Source organism: Rhipicephalus microplus, chromosome 8 (genome assembly GCF_043290135.1).
Source record: "Rhipicephalus microplus isolate Deutch F79 chromosome 8, USDA_Rmic, whole genome shotgun sequence".
NCBI lineage: Eukaryota > Metazoa > Arthropoda > Arachnida > Ixodida > Ixodidae > Rhipicephalus > Rhipicephalus microplus.
Genome location: NC_134707.1, coordinates 10577221 through 10597835, shown reverse-complemented (window position 1 = coordinate 10597835; position 20615 = coordinate 10577221). Strand labels below are relative to the sequence as shown.

Genomic DNA, 20615 nt, shown 5'->3' with positions numbered 1-20615 from the left:
CTGCAGGCCCAGACTCGTGGTGCAAGCACCGACGTGCTGAGGCGCAGGGCCAGCCTGCACCGTGCCACACCCCCCTCCTGACCAAGGCCCAGGGTTTGGCAGTCCTCCCAATCTACAAGCGTCTCACAGATGCGAAGCTGCTTGCCCGGTGCCTCCACGGCAAGACACAGAACGCGGCCGAGTCCCTGAACAGCAAAATATGGCTGCTGTGTCCAAAGACCCGGTTTGCTTCCCGGACTGCTGTGGAAACAGCCACAGCCATTGCAGTCCTGTGGTTCAACCGGGGCCACGCGAGCTTTGAAAAGGTGCTGGAAGAGCTTGGGGTGCTTCCTTCGGAGGCCCTGGTTACCCTCAGCGACCGCCGAGACAGCATGCGCATGCACAAGATGAATGTGCGTCAGACCGCTGAGGCGAGGGCACACCGTCGCAGTGCAGCCAAGAGGGCCCGGGTGGAAGAGTCCTGCCGCACCAGCCGGGAAGGGAAAACCTACGGTGCTGGAGAGTTTTAGACAACTGATATTCCCTCTGGACATGTGTGTATGTGTTCAGCACAAGTTTCGTGCTACTGCGTTTTTCATTTTTGTAAATACAGACTTTCAAACTTTCAAACGCGTTTTTCTCATTTCGCAATTTTGGCCAATTTGCATTTTTTGCGGGAAGTGTTTCGGGCACTTAGAATGGTCATACGACGACGAAATTTGGCACACACATTGAGGAGAGTGCGTAGGGTGCCGATATCTACTTGAATCAGCACAACCTATCAGCTGTAAATATCTATTAATAAATTTAATGGTGGTCGAGTGGAAAAAAAAGGGTAGTTTGCTACACAGATGTTTTTTTCATAGTTTCAAAGTTGGAGCACAATTTCTAGCTAGATATCGGCACTCTATGGCTAATAGGGAGCAAAAGGAGCCATTGAACAACTCTCTGCATGAACATTTAGTATGCGCGAAAGTTCCCGGAAAACTTATTAAGTTTCACCATTACTTGAAACACAACTCCCAAACTATTGCACTTATGTAAAAACTGATTACAGATTTGGAATCAGGAGGAAAAACTGCATCAGTGGTCCAATTTCTGAAGCTCTAAGTTGAATAACAAAAAAAAAGTGCTTTCGAGGAGCGTCTCCCCTTAACAAAGTTGAAGGGGTAGTTGTAATTACTGCATTATAACCATTAGTTCATTATAGCCTGTATCCATTTCTAACAACAATTAGCCAGCAAGAGAAAATGTACACGCCAACGAATATCACAGCAGCCTGCCGCGCAGAGAAAAACGGTAATCAGGAGGCGAAAAATAGTGAAATAATAAAGAACAATGCACTTTTTTACCACCAAATTCAGCGCACCAGCTGGCAGATCACATCGAAGAAAATTGATCTTTAATATTATTGACTTTCACCGACTCTTTTCCAGCTTTTCCAGCTACAGCAGCTATTTTGAGTCTGTCCTCGTAAGCAACAAAGAAGCAACACAGCAGCTCTGTCGCATCCAGAGCTTGCGCGGACGTCGGTAGGTCAGGTTCGCCAACATTAAGTTCGAGGTGTCGACACATTCCTAACAGCCATTATGCAGGTCCGTCACCGCGGGCACAATTTCTGCATCTGAAAAAACTTTGGTTGTCACCACGTCAGCAACGGCAGCAACGTACATGTGGAAAGTGTCACAGTCAGGCACAACGCCAGCGTCAAGGAGAGCGTACGACGACGTCAGGGCCTGGTCGCTCGCGGCACCCAGCGACATTGCCGAAATCTTCGGCCACTTTTTTTTTTTTCTTGACACCAGACTCAACGGCTTTTAACATTGCAGACTTCTGCTCGATTGTTTATTTTTGCGCTTACGTTTGCCGCTGCCATTGTCCATCTCATGTCTAGCGACAGAAACTGATAGAAGTGGTGTTGCTCTTCCACAACAAACGGCAAGGAAGAAACCCAATATCACCACCGCCCGGGCTGTGTGCGAGGCCCCTGCACGGAACTGAAGGAAAGGGGGAGGTCAGATGCGTGAGCGGGTCAACGAGTTCTACAGGAAAGGGGAGGCTGGCTGAAGCATGCGCGAGTTGCTGCGCGGGCGAGTCCATTAGTTCCTGAGGAAAAAAGAGGAAGAGAAACTCGCTCCCACAAGCGTGTTGGCAGGCCGCAGGCGGCTCCCCGGGGAGTGCAAGGCGTAAATTATGAATTACCGCAGCTGTGATGAGACGTAAATCATCGCGCGCTATAAGATATTGAATTGACGTATACCAAAATGATCAGTAAATGCTCACTGCAGACGAAGAATGGTTCATTATATCCATTGTGAGGAAATTTTCACTTCGTTAGAATGAGGTTTTAAATACATGGGCATCTATAAAAATTTTAAGGGGAATTACAATTGCTTTGTTATATCCATTTAGTTCGTTATATCCTGCTTCGTCATAACGAGGTTTCACTGTAATTCAAAATTGAGTGAACCTTAGGATTTTGTTTGATTCAGAGTCGAGCCCCTTTATAAGGACAGCGATATAATAGACAAACAGGTGTAAGAGACGCCAGTGTGACAAGAGTATAATACTTGTTGATAAGAAGATGCATACGAGCCACCCTGATTATAAGAGACACCTCGTATAAAAGACAGGAATTGCTGCCCACAGCATGCTTTTTATGATGGGGTTTAACTGTATCAGAAATTTGCGTATACATGACTCGTGTTGTGATGCTTATTGCTTGTCAGGGCCACAGAAATAGCCCAGAAAGCTCTGCATGAATGCCAGACAAGTTCTTATATGTCAGTGATCGTGCCGGTTCTGGTGCAGCTGGTGCACACGTGTGTACCTATGGGACAAAAATGTGCTGCATCCTGTGGCAGCTAACAGCCCCTTCTCACATTTCCACTTTCCCGCGTGATAACTCTATGCTGCAGCGAAAGTGACTTTAGGGAGTGTTCAGCACGTAATTGATAGAGACCAGACCATTTCATTTTTTTTTTTTTTTCCTCACTCAGCTTGCGACTGTCGGTGCATGCGGTTTGGCTAATCTGGCCGTTTCATAGGCAGGCAAATGGTTTTGTCACTGTTAGTTACTTAAAACAACAAATTTCAGCTATAAGCAACAAAGGCAAGGTATATTATCAGGCATGGACAAGCAAATAGTTAACCAAATAGTTAACCAAATTTGTGCAATAGGGTAGTCTGAATTAAGTGGCTTTCAGACACATTGAAAACAAAGCAGGCCAACGAAAAACTTATGACTAGTCTGAATAAACAAAAAGTTTGAATTATCAAGTCTACTCTAGTGCTACCAAATTTCGTCGCACGGATGGCTCCTGCCCCAGCACAAATTGTTACGACTCGAACACTGTTATCATTCACTGCCTGCAAATGCTGAAGAGAGCTTTCGCTTTCTGTAACCTCATCTGAAGTGTCAGTTATAAGCACACAGCACGCACAATTTTTTACGTCATCCTGCCATTTCGGCAACGATAGGACCAATGAAATGCCGTAGAAACAACAGTATCACAGGTAATGGATTCTCCTGGCTCGTACATGTTTGGGCATGAGGCACTAGAAGAAATGCGTCAAGACAAGGTCTTGAAGAAAGAGGCTTGCGAACGTGCTTGCATTTATCACACAGAAAGCGATGAGCATTATTCTAAATCTGTCTAATGAATGTCACCATTAGTGTTGAACATAGCATCTACCAAGACAATTTACAAGCATTGTATACATCGATCTTGATAAGAAACTAAAATGTAACAGGCAAACTACTTGTTCATGCTCTACCAGTTTAGTAGACTCTCATTAAATGGAACTTAACGGGACCGGGAAAATATATTCCGTTTAGCGGGAGTTGCATTTATTGAGAGATGAATAAAGGTGCAGAATACAAGCACGAAACCAATCCTGCCAGAAGCACTTGTTCCATTTATGCAGCAGTTCCGCTTAACAGACAGATTTCCGTTTACTGAGAGTCTACTGTATTTCCTTGGAATAAATATTAATTCATCCATACCCAAAGCAAAACCAGCACAACTGGCACAAAATACAGGAGACAGCATGAAGCCACTCACTCTAAAAATCTGTAAAAGAAGACTACGACATCCTTGCTACGTCTCTCCGCAACTCCAGCAAACTGCTCGGCCGCCTTCCAGAGCAAGTGGCGATGGTTGACATAGTCCGGCTTCTCTTCCAACTTCATGGCTGCCTCCAGTGCTTCACCGAAGACAGCAGAGAGTCCCTCGTTGGCCACACTGTCTAAGCCATCTTGGTCTTCAGGTGGGGCAGGTAGTGAAGTTTCTGCGAGAACAAAAACAATTTCGAGGTAGCCCGTTACCCTGCAAGCTCAAAAAACATCAGACCAAACCTTTAGTATGCAATGTAAAATGCCATGACCCAATGGGAAACAGCACTTCATGGGACGATGCTAAGCGCGATAAGCACAAGAGTACAAAGATCTCAGCAAGACACATCGCAGTCAAATCTCGATACAACAACTCCGAAGGAACTGTTAAAAGTTGTTTGTTGTTTTCAAAAATCATTGTAGAGAGATAATGAAAATTCTATGCTATAAATTGTCGATGCAACGAAAGAAGTCGCCTACATTACATCTCCGAATGCACTGGGTTTTAAAAAAAAACACAAATCCTTCCAGAACGAGTGGATACTTATTTGAAGACTTCCATTGTTTTTCCCTGATGAAAGCAGCTCAACTGCGGTAAGGGTATCTCTTCAAAGCGCCTCTCTTTTTTACGCACATCGGGATGTCAGCATTAAGAGACCGTTTCTTCCTATTGATTTACAATAGCACAAGTAATCGTTGAGGTTCATAATATTGCTACATGTAGCATATTAATATTCTAGAGAGCGACGCGCGTGTATGCCTGACGAGGAAGACGAAGATTTGTCTCCGCTCGATCGCTGGCGAACCGATCACGCCATTACCGTTGGTTTTCAATGCATCTAATCCTTAGCCTTGTCGATACGGCGTCTCTTCTTTTCCGTAACAATATATAATTTATTATTTTGCAGGGTTACTGAGGGATAAGGACAATCTAATTTGACACGCAATGGTGAAACATTATGTGTTCTGAAATTCATCATATTTAAATACCTTTGCATTAAAACAACGGGCATTCTGAAGGGGACTTCTGAAATATTCCTTCATTGAAAAAAAAAGTTAATCCGAAATTTGCAAAAACGAGATTTTACTGTGCAAGTCATTATCAGCATGGGACAAACCAAGCCAGGTCAACTGAATGCCTGCTGTTCGAAACTGCGACTGACCTATTTTGTCGTACACAGTGGTTAGATGCTGCACAAGGGTGCTCCAGAAAGGGCCATCAGCAGTGGCATGACTGGCGAGAATTTCCTGGCACGGTTGCCAGAGCAGCTGGAAATTGACCAGAAGGGTGCCCAGCAAGTAGTGGACAGGAGCCTGAAAAGCATAGCGTGAAGCAGTTAGCTCGAATGTGACTACAATAAAAATCTTGTTACGTTGCTCGGAGTTGACATAGGAATAATTGGAGAAAATATAAAATCTTATTACAATCTTTTTACGGAAGGAATTAGTAAACACCTTTGGCATAGGAAACTGCAACAAGGCAGCATGACAAAGCGTACACCCCAATTACACATCCAGGACATTCTTCCTCAGAGACAACAATGCATCCAGGGCCAACTCGCACAAATTCACGTGAAAGTAGTACACTCACACCCTATTATAGCAGTCACATCTGCCACAAAAATACTTTGTTATATCTGAAAATTTGTTATAAGTGAGTATTTGTAACACTATCTACGACAAAGCTATTGGTCAGTTATTTTGTTAGAACCAATAATTCATTATATCAAATCTGACTTATAACGATGTATGATAGCCATGAAAAATGTCAGCAGCCCTTCTGCTAAAGACAAAAAGGGGGCAAGCGAGGCTCGTTGAGCCCGTCTGACCTACTTTTTTTTCCATCGCGCACGGTGCAACGCTTCCTCCAAACTATTTTTCTTTTTCCATGCCAAAAATGGGACCTTCCTCCACGTTGTTAGCAGCGCAAATCTTCTACCTCCCCGGCCAACAGTAACAGTCATGCGTGAAACAGTTAATGCAACGATCATGAGGCAATAACAAATGACTTCAATAAAAGATCAGATTGCTGCATCCCAAACAGCTGATCACCGATAAGCCCACGATCGAGAAAGCGTCAATTATCGGCAAGCGGCGCATACAAATACGCATGTGTCCGGCACATCTTTGAAGGCTGCATTCTGAACACTTGCAAGGCCCCGTTTCTTTGTGCACTATGCCACCACCACTGAAATCTGTAACTCATAACAAGCAAAATGGAAGATAGACAGCACTCACCATTGAGTAAGCACCCAGGGAAACGCCGGCTGCTATGAGCTGCTCGGAGCTCAGCGCCTGAAGCAGCTTGAGCCTCCGCCGGTAGTCCTGCACCGTCAGGGACACGGCCTCCGCGTTGAGGCACGCATTGAAGACGTGACAAGCCGAGGCAAATTCTCCCAGCTGGAAATATGCCACTTTTTGTATAAGGCGTTATTCACACGGGCAGGTACAAAGTTGAAATGAGAGCGAACATTAGGATATCGAGATACCAGCCAATGCTTCACAACACTATAGTAAGATTGTTTAGATATTCATATACAGGTACTGCAAAAATAAGGAGGTAAACGAATTGAATAATGTCCCGTAGGCCATCCTTCATGAAACAATCTAAAATATCGGAAAAGCAGTAGTTGCCTTTTCGTCCTTCTGGCGGGATTCCGAAGTGACCTTGGGCCTAAACGCAGACAACACCCGCAATGTCAAAAGCCTCACCTAAAAAGAAAAGAAAAAAAAAGCATCACAATCAGTTATAACTTTATGTCCTTTGAAACAAGATGAACATGGGCAAAGAACACCAGTACAACAAACAGATTGGTCATTTTAAAGGATCCCCTAAACTACTATATTTAGCTACAGCTGGAGGAAGAGAAGAAAAACGGAAGGATAGAGAGCTCAGCCAGTTAGTTATATCCTACGGCCCTCGAATTGAGGGAGCTACTGACGATTAAAGGTCTTCTTCCGCCCAGGCAGCAAGTTTCCTTGGGTTTTTGACAAAGCATGTAAGGGTCGGCTTTACCTTCTAAGATCACCTCCTGCCAACACGCCACGTAAGGCGGAGCCACATTCAATGCTTGGTTGGTCCTCTGCACACAATGCCACTACCCTACCAGACAATCGCATTTTTCTAGTGCACAGCAAACTCCAAGCACAATCACTATGATCCCACAAGTGAGATTGCAAAACACACTCGCTTCACAAACCTGCAGTACGAAAAACCACAGATTGATGGTTCTGCATTACACTCAAACCTCGATAAAACAAGCCTGGATATAACTAAATGTTGGCTATAACGAAGTAAATAAGAAATAGTCTTGCGACAGGTATAGTGTTAGCAATATACACTCAAGCCTTGATATAACAAACATGGACATAACGAAACACCAATTATAACGAAGTAAACAAAAAATGGTCTTGTAATAGATAAGTGTTAGAAATAACCCTTGTAACAAATTTTCGGTTATAACGAACTTATTTTCTTGCAAGATGCAACTTTGTTATAATGAGGTTTTAGTGTATTCCTTGCTACAACCAATGAAGACAGGCACACTGTATAATTTACATGCAAACAAAAACGAGAAAGAGAGCATAGACGTACAACGCCATGAGGTGATGCAAGGTTTCGTTCGAGGACACCATAGAAGGACCTCAGCAGCGCTTCCTGCTGTGGTTGTGGCGTAGTTTGCTCCTGGCTGGCTGAATGGACCAAGACAATGTCCGCTGCTTTCAGCAGGCAAACATCTTTGGGCGATTGCCTGTTGAGCAACGAAGACAAAAAGAGATACATTTTTTTTTTCTTGTTTTTTTTTTTGTTTACATCTGTGCAGCATAAGTGAAGACGATTGCAATGCCCAACACCATGAACCCAAACAAATTGAAGGAAGAAACTTGCTGAGAAGCCATGAGAAAGAGGAGCGTGTGATTAGAATATATGCATGGCCCATCTACAACATATAGCGGCACATATATATGCGCTGAATCCAAGTGTGCATTTATTCCTCTGGTACAATGGGCTTGTTTTTCTTTTAGAATATGTAACATACTGTGTGCCTTTTAAAAGCAGGAATTTTTCTAAAATAAAAAAAAAAATTGGTCACAAAGTAAATCAGCACTGCATAATAACGTGGAAAGAAAACTATATCTAGTAAAACAAGAACAGACATTCTAAACTCATTTGAACAAACATAATGGTACGTAAACACTGGTGCATGAAATTTCAGCGTGACATGCTCATCATACTACAACTTATGCTCGAATTGGTTTAGAACATCCATTCTTGTTTTGATACTACATACAGTTCTCGTTCCAGGTTGTTGTGATGTGATGATTTCCATTCCTCCCTGTTTAAGAAAAATCAAGCTCTCCAAAGCGTACAACGAATGCTTTATATTTTAAAAACTGTATACTGCACTAAGAACATAGCTGCATATTAAAAATGGGCAAATGAACAGACACACACAGGCATCAATACATTGATGATTAATGTAATGAACTATTGGTAAAAATGAATTATCTTGTCATATGCATTACAAATATATAATTATAACATATTTCTATGACAAATTTTAGGATATACCAAAGTTATTTTTGTGCCAGATGCTAATTTATTATAACAAGATTTTAGTGAATCAATTGAGTAAGTTGCATCAAACTGACCAAGGATTTAAAAGAAGGCAGTTTACTGTATTAGAGAAGAAAGTGGCCAATGATAGGTTCCCCTCCGTACCTGAGAATCTTGACTAAAACGTCGCAGGTGATGTTGCTCAGAGCGCCTTCAAACTTGCACAAGGCAGCAGTGGCCAGGGCGTGAAGGAAAACAAATGAGAGGTGCGCAGCAGACGACGCAGGCAGCGTTTCCTGCAGCAAACGATCTCTGAGTTTTTGGACGGTTTTGTCCACAGCTTTCTGCATCTCCGCTATGTCACCCCAATTGCTAAAAAAAGAAAAAGAAAAATTTGGTAGCATGTTACGCTCTGTCACACCTGAAGGCAAAAGCCCGCTGCACACATGGCGAAGCATTAACTTATAAAATCGGGAGCAGATTTCTCGCAGGACATGAGCCATGCACGAAATTACCTAAACCTTCTCAGTCAACTGCACTGTCCCAGGGTCTTCAGAGTAAAATTCATCTGTCTGAACTAATTTATCATTTCACTGTAGAGTCCTCACGGCTTTTGCCTTAGAAATGCATCAAACAACTTTGGAAGTCCACTAAGTACAGTCAAACCTTGCTATGACAAAATGCAGATAACAATGAAATTAAAGGAGAAAGTATGTTGCCATATATAGTGTTATCAATACTGTACACTTATAAGAAAATTTTCAGATATGACAAAGCTATTTTCGTTTCAGATGCGAGGTTGTTGTAACGAGGTTTTACTGGCAATCCATTTGCTCGCATGTTGTCACGAAAGATACCGTCGCCCCCTCATTTACATTTTTGTGATGCACACAGTTTTAACCTTTCTTGTCTGATATGCCACCACAAGACTATGCCCTCCAAAACAATAGCAATGTTGACACGGGCCAGAGAACACCTCGCAAATCGGAACGTACCGAGCATGTGAAATAACAGTGGCATACCTGAGCCCGTGTCGTACAGTGATTCGTTCTTTCATCTCGCAATTAGGAATTGAACCAAAAATCACAGAAAGTCTGAGCTGTATATGCAACGAGCAATAGCTAAAGAAATTTGCGAGGAATCTTCCCAAAGAGAACGGTCCTGCAGGGGACTGTCAAGTAAGCACAGTAGGTCTTATGGCAACTGTTGTCACATCCCTTCTGCGCCATTCCTTTTGTTTTGTTTAGCAGTCACGCTGTTACCTAAACACATCGGCGCACGCTTGGAATGCTAATGCATTAAAAGAGTAGTGCTCACGCACCTTAGGTGAGACAAGGAGACCAGACCAGCCCAAAGCAGAGGGTCAGCCACGTCCTTGGCCAAGGCTTCGAGAACAGCCTCTGCGAGCGATACCACGTCTTCCCTGCAAAGTTCGAGACATATAAAACGTCACCCTTCAAGAGATGTTCTTGTGCAATCACTTAAACTGAGTTGCACACAACACTTGTTATGCAGTTCCACAATAAAAACTTGGTATACAGTCAATCGCATGCAATTTTCTAGACGTGCCCCATATTTTATATTTATATACGCAGTCCTGCCCTGTGGCAACCTACAGAACCAACGTAAAGGACATCTAAAATTCCAAATGCTGAAATTCCCTCCACTTCTTCACTTTTTTTCAATTTTCTACGATGACAAAGGAGCACTAATTGATTCCGCCACCGCTGATGTGCAGATTACCTTACAGGCTCCAACTAGTCTCCTCGTGTGTCGATTTGCCAATTATTAATTAATATAAACCTGTATATATAGCCCCATTCCTTCCTCAAATTTGTTATCGCCCCATTACACTATGTTCAGTGCAAACCGCGCCTACAGTGTTCGAGAACCTTTGAAACTGTGGTAGATCGGTTTGTTAAGGTTACGCCCACTTCGCAAACATTAGAGATTATTTTGGAAACTACGTGGCCGCCAGCGATATCACTAGAATATTCAATGGCACATGTATAAAAGCCGACATGCTTCACCGTTGGTCAGTTGATCGATGGCCGAGGCTCTGTTCGCCGCCATCAGTGCCAGCATCTTGTTGTAATCTGACTTCCTTTTTGTGTGGACACAAGTTCGCCCCAAATAAACAGTTTCATATTCGACCTGAACACTGCTCCCTTCGTCCATGTCACGACCCCGTGACAATATGTTGACTTTTAATGACGTTCCACTGTGAACTGATAATTCAACCTAGTGATGTCACAAGCAGCAAAATAGATTACAAATATCTATTACAAACTAGCACATTGATTGCATGCTGATAATCCCATAGTTAAGGATCATTCATTGCATCTACTTGATGCACATTTTCTCTTAAAAAAAAAAAAAAGAGGGATGACTGCAGATGAATAGTACATATCGCTTTGAGCACAAGCAAAAACTTCACTGCAGTCATCCAGCTGCTGCTCCAATAGTGAATGTCCTTGAGGAATTATGCTTTCTCATGAACTAACCCAACCTAAACTAACCAAAGATAGAAGCGGTACCACATATGCCACAAATGATGCTGAATATGCAATGCTTCGAACTGTTGGTAGTAACAAAAAGGCCTTTGTTCACTGCAACAGAAGTGAACAGAGAACCAGTAGTTATAGGCAGATTGTTCTGACGCAGACTTTTTGGAAAGCACTCTGAACATCAACAAACCACTCACATTAGACAAAAAGTTGATGTAAAAGGGATCCTTGAACATAAACACAAGTGTATATCAAGGTTCAATGTTATTGCCATAGGAACTTCTTGACGTGGTCGCGTTCCACCCACAAAAACTCAACACCATTATGTTTGAGGTGCACCACTGTGTTCAGGGTGCATCCCCAAGTTTAGGGTGCACCAACATGTTCAAGAAAGTTCTCTACTGTTTTAGACTATTCAAATAAGATTACGCACACTACACGAGTAGCCGAGATGATTAGGAGTTAATGCCAGGCCTAGTAATAACATATTTTAATTAATTTTTTATCGTTCACATACAGCATAAGTGTTCCACCAATGATAAGATTATGGACAACTGACATCCATGCTAGCTGATATTTTACAGACAGTGTTGCTCATACTTTGAGCCTTTTTTTTCTGAAGCGCAGGTTTGCCCGATAAATTGGCATCATTATCGGCTTCAGTTTTACGTTCTTCACCGTCAATACTCACTTAGACCTCGATATTACGAACCCGGATAAAACAAATTAGTGGTTATAACAAAGTAAATAGAGTCTTGCCATTGATACAATGGGACAAAACTGTCTATAATAAAATTCTGGATACAACCAATTAATTTTTGTGGCGGACGTGACAGTACAGGAACAGAGCTGTGTGCCACGAAAACCTTGCCTCGTGTCATCCGAGGTGCAGAGGGGCAGAGGTCTCCAGGATCGTAACAGCTCGTCGGCAGTGGCCGGCATCGGCCTCCTTCTCACGACCACCTCAGCCAAAAGAGATAGCGCGTGAGTCCTGTCGCCGAAGCTAGAGCAGTGCCTAACCACATGGCAGAGCACATCCTGAAAAGAGAAGACAACACAGCACCCCCATTGTATTTCTCATAAAAAAAAATGTATAAACGAAGGCTGTACTTTCATTAATTGTGACACCATTGTGACAGCGTTACAATGATTCTCAAATGTCACAACAACCATCGCAACAAACACCCAAAGGTGGGTGTTCGTACTGACACTTTGGCATCGCTGCAATACCACCGCAATGATGTCACATCACGATGAATGAAGTATGGCAAAACTAGCCTGGTCTTTGCCACGTGCATACCTTTTCAAAAGCTGCAGATTCAATGACCCGATTGGTGAACTCTATCACATTTCCTGCGGAGAATAATCCGGAGTAGACCTGCAAACATTTAAACGAAGTGTAAGACACTGTCACAGATGTGTGCAGATTGCAGCAACTTGTACATTTATCAAGAACATAAAAGCTGCGTCGGAAAGTTTTCCCTTGCACTGAAAGTTTTACGTGTCGTGCTTGACACGGCCACAAATTTTGCCCAAAGCCATTTCCTTCCATGCCAAGCTGGTTCCAACGCACTAGCTTTCCTTTATGCAGCGTACGTATGTCTTTTTGCTAGGAACAATGCCACCATACAAACTCATAGCATCATTTGTCCACAGAAGAACAAGCAATTTCCCGCCACCTCCAATGTTTCTTGGTGAATTACCTGTCATGTGCTGCGATATAAAGCTTGGCTCACACATCTTCAGGATCCTCAAATACAGATTGGAAACGTTTTCTGACCATCAAAGTGTTGCAGGGCCCCTTTCAAGTGACCACGAGCTCACCTGTTGAACAAGTCTGCTGACAAGACCAGAGGATGGGCTCACGGCGCTGCTGCCATTTTTGACCAACGAAGCCAGGCATTCCAGAAGTGTTGCTGTCAACGCTGGTGATGCTTCACCAAGCTCAAGCAGCAAGCCCAGAATCTGCAAATGCATTAACCAGTAAACACGGGAGTCAGTGAAACAACAACACACTGACAAAAAAAACAAGTGCTAAACCAACTTCATTCTTGGCCGTAATCACGAATCATAGACTTGGAATCAAGGTTCTGACTGTTAGTGCTGATGCAAAGGGGCTAGCAACCCACCGTTCCTGTAGTCTGGTTTAACCCGATGATTTCTTTATTTATTTATTTCAGAATACCATAGGGCCAACATGGCCCCAGCCGGAGTTGAACTATTTTAAACCTCATTGTAACAAACATGAATATAACGAAATAGTGGTTAAAACAAAGCAAACAAAAATGGTTTTGCAATAGATACAATGTTAGAAATATACCTTTATAATAAATTTTCGGATATAAACTTATTTTCGTGTAACATGCTATTTTGTTATAATAAGGTTTGAGTGTAAAATGCAACAATACAGGAGAACTGCACAGCAACAAATTACAGATAGGACAAATTGTACACACAAGTCAAAACACCTCAACTTTGATCATCAGAACAGCGCATAAAAAATAAACAAAAAAATGACAGCATATCCACGGAGTGAATGATGATGAGTGGGCTGAAGCGCCCGTCAGTCCGTGCATGCTTCCATCCGTCCACGCAACCATTCATGCGTCCGTCTATCTGTCCGTGCGTCTGTGAGTTCGTCCATCCGTCTGTTCGTGCATTCATCCCTCTGCTGGTCTGTTTGTCCGTCCATCCGTGCGTCCATCTACCACCATTTCCCATCTTGCAACCCCTGTACCCGCTCTAGAGTGGGTATGTGCCACTGGTGGGTACATACATACATACATATGTACATACATACAAAGAAGCGATAGACCCACGCCATAAGGAGCTTCGCCCCATAAAATAACAATCAACACGGGTAGCTTTTTTTTTAGTTTCCTATTAACGGGCCAGTCAACAGGCTTCGAAACATGCAGGAAAAGTTCTTGGATTCTTCTTGCGCATGACCAACTTCCTTCCACACGAAGTGAGGTCAACTCGGCGATCAGTGACGTGACGCAGCATGCATCTCGTCGATTGGTCTAAACTAGGTCTCAACAAACAATAATGAAGTCAACGTCTTCCACGTGCAGTGACGCCTACTCAGCGATTGGCTACGTTGACTTTATTACTGTTTGTTGAGACTTGGTTTACACCAATCGACAAGATGCTTGCTGCGTCACTTTGCCGATCCCCGAGTTGACATCACTGCGCGTGGAAGGAGGTTAGACACGTGCAAGAAGAATGCACGAGCTTTTCCTGCATGTTTCAGAGCCTGTTGAATGGCCCTTTAAGTGTTCATCCACCGTTTGTTTTGATGATCCTCAAAAAGCAACTAGCCCGAAATACCACGCTTTTGAAGACCTTCACTTTACTCAAAATTATCAATAAATAGCATCTTGAATACCAATGAAAGACTTTACAAAATCCCTGCACAAATTTAATAGAATAGAATATTTTAAAATATTATGAATGAGAAATAAGGGTCATAGTCCATGTATTTATACTGCGCTGTTAAAAAAAAATCACGGCATATCTACAAAATGAATGATGATGAGTGGGCGAAGCAGTGGAATCGTTCAATGTTACTCGTGACCTTGACCACTCACACATGTAAATGAGTGTCAAGTGGTGTACAGTTACATAGAATGTTTATTAGTCATAACTGGTATGTTGTGTTGATTCGTGAATTTTGTTTTGCCTTCATTATTACTGCCTCGTGGTATCGTATCTAGCCCGAAGTTGGCAAATACGAGGTCTAGGAACGTTCTCCTGCTGGTTGTTGGCCATTTCCAGTCATACGATTCGCATTGAGACGTCATCTACAGCACAAGCCAGTCATCCGTGATCATAGTCATCAGTGTCATTGTGATGGCGTGTGGTGGGTACCTTGCATGTGTTGTGCTGTGATGGCAGAAAGGAAATGTGTGGTCTGGGATGCACTTCTTGTTCATCGTCATCAGCAGGTACGACGTACAATGCCACACGCCAACGGACAAGCTTTGACCATTAGGATCTTCGCCCCTAAAATGGATGTGGCTAACGACCTTATGTCCACAAATGCTTCATTGTTTAAGCACCCCCATCTTGCCTTACACTCCTGTCATCACTAAGCAGTCACAGAAAGCAAGCGCTAAAGTAAACCGCATGAAGCACAATTAGCCTGGCACACAATAGGTACCTCGTGGACTGCACCATTGTTCCGCACCAGGAGACCCCTCTTGAACAGGACCCAGATCTTCAAGATAGTGGCCACATTTTCCAAGAGTGCCAGAACCTTCACAAATTCCTCATTGGATTCTTTGTCGGATTCCTTGACAGATTTGTACTTCCCCACAGCTTCCACGACAGCCTCCTGCAATGAAACAAAGCACAATTTTTTTTCCCTCGAGCTCACTACAACAATAATTCAAGCTCTGGCATTTGCAATTTCGATTCAGTCTGTCGATCCTTGATAATAATATGAACAGCACCATTTCGCCACATTTTCAGTCACTAACAATAGTATGCCTGTGCTGACTGTTTCGTCCAAACTAACGCATGCAAATTTCTCTCTTCTTGCCTTGCACCATTGTTAGGTGAAATTGCTAAGGTCAGGCACCTCTTAGGTGCCAGTGGTGCCAACCACTGCATTTTCAGTTTGGAACATTTGGATTCGTAAATTGAAGTTCTTTGCATGCATCTTTTAAATTTATTTTGCCCTCGGTGCATGAATATCAAGGCTGCGTTACTTGTTATATAAGATACAATCAATGTACAGGTAGTCAAAAACTTTCTATTGCAAGCATTCCATATGCAGAGAAATAATTTCATGTTATCTGCAGGACTGATAGCAAACTCATATGAAATTCATGTTTGCTCCATAAAATTATGCAGAAATTATGCAGACTTCTCCGAATGGCATACAGAATGCTTTAATTCAAAAGTTTTTCTTTTTTTTTGAGGTTACAGAAAGCAATAAGAGGATAAATAATGAATAGATATACATTCAAACCTCATTATAAGAAAGTTACATCTTACAAGAAAATAAGTTTGTCAAATTAAATATTTGTTATAAAGAATTATTCCTAACACTCTATTGCAAGAGTAATTTTCATTTATATAAAATTCATGTTTGCTCTGTAAAATTATGCAGAAATTATGCAGACTTCTCGGAGTAGTGTACAGAACGCTTCAATACAAAAGTTCTGAAGTTTTTTTTTTTTTTAGGTTACAGAAAGCAATAAGGGAATAAATAATGAATAGATATACAATCAAACCTTATTATAACAAAGTTGCATCTTACAAGAAAATAAGTTTGTTATAATTAAATATTTGTTATAAAGGTTTATTCCTAACACTATGCAAGAATAATTTTCATTCATTTCGTTATAACCGGCATCTCTTTTTACCCAGCTTTGTTATATCGAGGCTCGAGTGCATGTACTTGTAGAGAAGTATAGAAATGTGAATTTGGTTCACTGTGTAGAAGTTTTCAATGTTTGCACCTTCTTGAAAAGGCAATATTGACCAACCTTGAGACAATTCCAGACTGCAGACGAGTTTTCAGCATGGCTCACGAGGTGCTCCGCCAAGGCAACAAATGTTTGCTTGAGGGCCTGGCATGCAATTGCTGCGCTGCATGCCGAGCCGTCGAGACGCTTCAACGCCAGAGGCAGCACCTGGCAAGAAACGAGCACACCGAATTCAGAATACAAGCAGTAATGCCGTATGTACTACGCTTCACATGTCGGCTGCAACTATGCGGAAGCTGTGCAAGAAGTTCGGTCAGCGAAATGTACAACTTTGCGCGCCTCGTAGTCACTTGCGTGTCATCTGATTAGTGCCTGTGCACCCTAGCTTTTCTCTGTGCTACCCCTTAGCGCGTTTGACAAACAGAAGAAAGTGGGAAGAGCACAAAAGAATGCGGGGACTGAAGGACTGTCTGTCCGCCCCTGCACTGACACTGTCTCGTGAGATAGAAATTGCAGATGGCCGCCATCGTCATGTACCCAGCACAGAGAGCCTGTACATGACGTAACATGCAAACTAAGCTATCAAAGTTCATAATAACAGACATTTAACACCATTTTTTTTCGTAAGCTACCTAATATATTTTTTCAATTCTCGCTGTAATAACGAATAAAAAAATTACGTTATTGGTGGCAAGAACATAGAACTATTTTTTGTTGCGAACGCATTGACTGCAAGAAGGCTTGACAGCCTCCACAGTATTGCAGATGACGCATGAAACAGAGTAGTGTCTCAACAACCAGTCGCAGTACTCTAAAACTAGCCCTACCTCCCTCTTTTATTTAAAAAAAAAATTTACTGAGGCAAGACATAATGTACAAAAGTAACACTAGAGTTTACACAAGTATAGAATGTCACGCATAACAGCTGCAGTAACAATTGTCGGACTGTGAATAAAGGGCTTCGAAATGCAAAATGCACGATATGGTTATTGGGCACGCAGTAGTGGAGTACAATTATTTTGACAACAACCTGGGGCTCTTTCACGTGCACATAAATGTAAGTACACAAGCGTTCTTGCATTTCTCGCAGCTCGCAACGTGTCGGGAAGGAAAGTTAATAATATCTGAGGTGTTACATGCCGAAACGAAGATATGAGTACGAGAGACCTCGTAGCGGAGGTCTTGAGGAATTTCGACCATGTGGTTGAATCGTCGCACGGTACTCGTGCCTCTACCACTTCGCTTCCACCGAAATGCGACTGCCACGGCCGGGATCGAACCCGCAACCTTCGGGTCAGCCATCGAGCACCCTAGCCACTGCTTCGCTGCGTCGAGCGTGAGGGGAGCGAAAGTTGCAGAAATGTACGAAAGGAGCATTGCAATACAAGGGTGCCTATAAGTTTGGACGTCGGGAGCATTATATGCAAGAAAACGTATAAGTGAGGAACCTGTAAGTGCGATTGATTTGATATGTGGGGTTTAACGTCCCAAAACCACCTTGTGATCATGAGAGATGCCGTAGTGGAGGGCTCCGGAAATTTCGACCACCTGGGGTTCTTTCACGTGCACCCAAATCTGAGCACACGGGCCTACAACATTTCAGCCTCTATCGGGAATGCAGCCGCCGCACCGGGGATTCGATCCCGCGACCTGCGAGTCAGTAGCCGAGTACCTTAGCCACTATACCGCCGCGGTGGGGCGATTCTATGCCACATCATGTGCCCTCCCCTTACACACACCTGAAGACGCCAACCCTAGGGTGACACAGTTGTGATGGTGAAGTTAGCCGGCAGTCAGACCGTTGAAGATGGAACTAGCGCTACGAGAATAGCAGAGTCTTGGTTCGCAGCAAATTCAAATAGTAAAGGCTGAGTGAAAATTGAATGAAGTATTTTGCAAATAGTTGCTGAATATTTGATTAATATCCTTCTAATACTTCGAAGTATTAAAAATATTAGGAACATGAAAGTGTTTCTTTTTGGCTAGGTTGATGAATTGCTGGAGGGATAGGTATTCCCTAGTTGTTTTGTCAAGGATGAGACAGTGCAGAGAGCGAACTGTATTTATTTGTGATTTCGTGTGACCAATGTGGTGTCACAACACTTTATATGTCAAAGGAAAAAAGGACATTTTCTCCACCTCTCTTCCTCCTTCAACTTCTGCGGACGCCCAACTGATTCGGAAGGCAAAGGCGTACTCTCTTCGAATTCAGGGTTCCCTAATGTGCCTTATAGACATCAACATATAAGAACATCTGTAATATCAAGTGCTAAAAATCTCCGGCGTCTAATCCTTCAGAATTTCTGCCCATATTTCAGGTCTAAAACGGTATTAAACCCCTGTTCTGCCACGTTTTCATTTCCGATTGGAACTAGCATTTTCTAGAGTCAATACATGTGTGATCGTAGCAAAGCCTAAAAGGCAGCTTTGCTCCAATATGAAAATGTGATGGGGGGGGGGGGAGCATATAAAAACTCTGAAGAGGCCACTGCCATTCCGACGTTGACTTTATTTGTCTTTGGTAAGCTCGATTGCTTTGAATAGTATAATACCAGTGCAAATCTAATAGTAAATGTTCGGAAAATATTCGAAAGTTTCAATATTTGCACGACCCTAGATGTAACTTTTATTGGGCAAGATTGTGTCCAGAAAATCACATCACCATACCTGCCAACCTAGGAGCACGAATATTTGGGAGACTGCAGCGGGGAAAGGGGGGGGGGGGGTGAAGTTTATTATCGAGATCGAAACATTTGCGACCCGCAGTCATTGCTTCCATCTACTGCAATTAGAAAGCATGGCGTTTCAGAGCCTCCACCATTGTGTTTTCGGCATCTGCAGCCGTTTACACGAGGATGGTAGTTGCTCTTGTACATATCTGCACCCGTACAGCCACGCATCCTCGCACTTTGGGAACATTTTCCGAAACAATGGTCCTCTGTGATCACGGATCAACGCTTCGCAGCAAGTTGTGTTCCACGAGAAATCCTGTTAATATCTAAGCATTTTGCACATATCGCACTGTCTCCCGGACAATTTGGGAAAATTGGCAGGTATGAATAACACTCACTCTATAAACAAAAACACTCAAAAGCAGAGAGTTCAGCCATTGACCATCACATGACTGTCATAGAATGCGAAAAAATCATGCAAGCAAGTAACGCTCGCAAGACTGCAATAGCAGCAAGTACAGTCGTCCACGTCGAATAATGTGATCATCAGCAGAATGCGCGATCTTTTTTATACACGAAGAATGTAAAACTTGTGCGTCATTGCTGGGGCTCACGTTAGCTTCAGGATAAACACAACTCATGTGCAGTGTTATCAAAATAGTCTGAAACAATCAAAATGTTTCCTAAAAGTTACAGTGTGGGCTAACAGCTTTTGCCGGTGAAACACGATCAGACAGCAGCATACATGGCAGCGTTATGTAAATCAATCTATAAGCACATGCCAATACGTACCGTTGCCATGCAACTGTGCATTTGCCCCTTAACTCCTTTGACGGCTTCAAACAGCAGGCGACCAATGCCGTCAGTGCTCTGAAAGAATGATGCAGTGAATGCCAGATGTAAAACCGAGCGTTACAAAATCACGACAACAGGTCAACATTGTGTCGATCTTACCTGTGGGTTTGCTTCAAGATAAGTCAGCATCATGTCCACAAGTCTCTCTTTGTCCGACACCTGGGAGGATACATAAGTGAAAAAAAAAAATGAAATCAGTAGAGCAGGAGACACGAATAAGGGAAAATACCGGAAGCAGTTTGCAAAGCGTTAATGTGCCATCATACGTGAGGACATGCTGCCTAGTGTGCAGATTTTTTTTTTAAAGACAATACAGTCTGACTCCGCTACAACAGAACTGACGGGGCTCTGAAAAAATTTCGTTGAAGCGAAAGTTTCGTTGTAGTAAAATCGAAAAAAAAAATGTAGCTGATCTGAGCTATTGAGAGAAAAACCTTTATTCCCAAAATTCAAAAAAATATCCGCTGCTTCCTATTCTTTCCCAGCAGTGTCACG

The 20615-nt window shown here is 42.8% G+C and overlaps 1 protein-coding gene across 2 annotated transcripts in view; it reads right to left on the bottom strand.

Moving 5' to 3' along the window:
- The window catches only part of LOC119165190 (small subunit processome component 20 homolog), a 127143-nt gene that overhangs the window by 99201 nt on the left and 7327 nt on the right, over nt 1–20615 (bottom strand). Inside the window, exons 7-20 of one of the 2 annotated variants that reach the window (XM_075871014.1) lie at nt 20220–20279; nt 20058–20135; nt 16654–16800; nt 15321–15494; nt 12983–13123; nt 12459–12536; nt 12025–12196; nt 9973–10069; nt 8817–9023; nt 7689–7845; nt 6728–6805; nt 6332–6493; nt 5257–5407; nt 4044–4269 (exon numbers count right to left, since the gene is read on the bottom strand). In XM_075871014.1, coding sequence (XP_075727129.1) covers nt 4044–4269; nt 5257–5407; nt 6332–6493; nt 6728–6805; nt 7689–7845; nt 8817–9023; nt 9973–10069; nt 12025–12196; nt 12459–12536; nt 12983–13123; nt 15321–15494; nt 16654–16800; nt 20058–20135; nt 20220–20279 — 1928 coding nt within the window. Of the gene's footprint in view, nt 1–4043; nt 4270–5256; nt 5408–6331; nt 6494–6727; nt 6806–7688; nt 7846–8816; nt 9024–9972; nt 10075–12024; nt 12197–12458; nt 12537–12982; nt 13124–15320; nt 15495–16653; nt 16801–20057; nt 20136–20219; nt 20280–20615 lie in introns of both variants that reach the window. The other variant, XM_075871015.1, reaches the window with a different exon arrangement.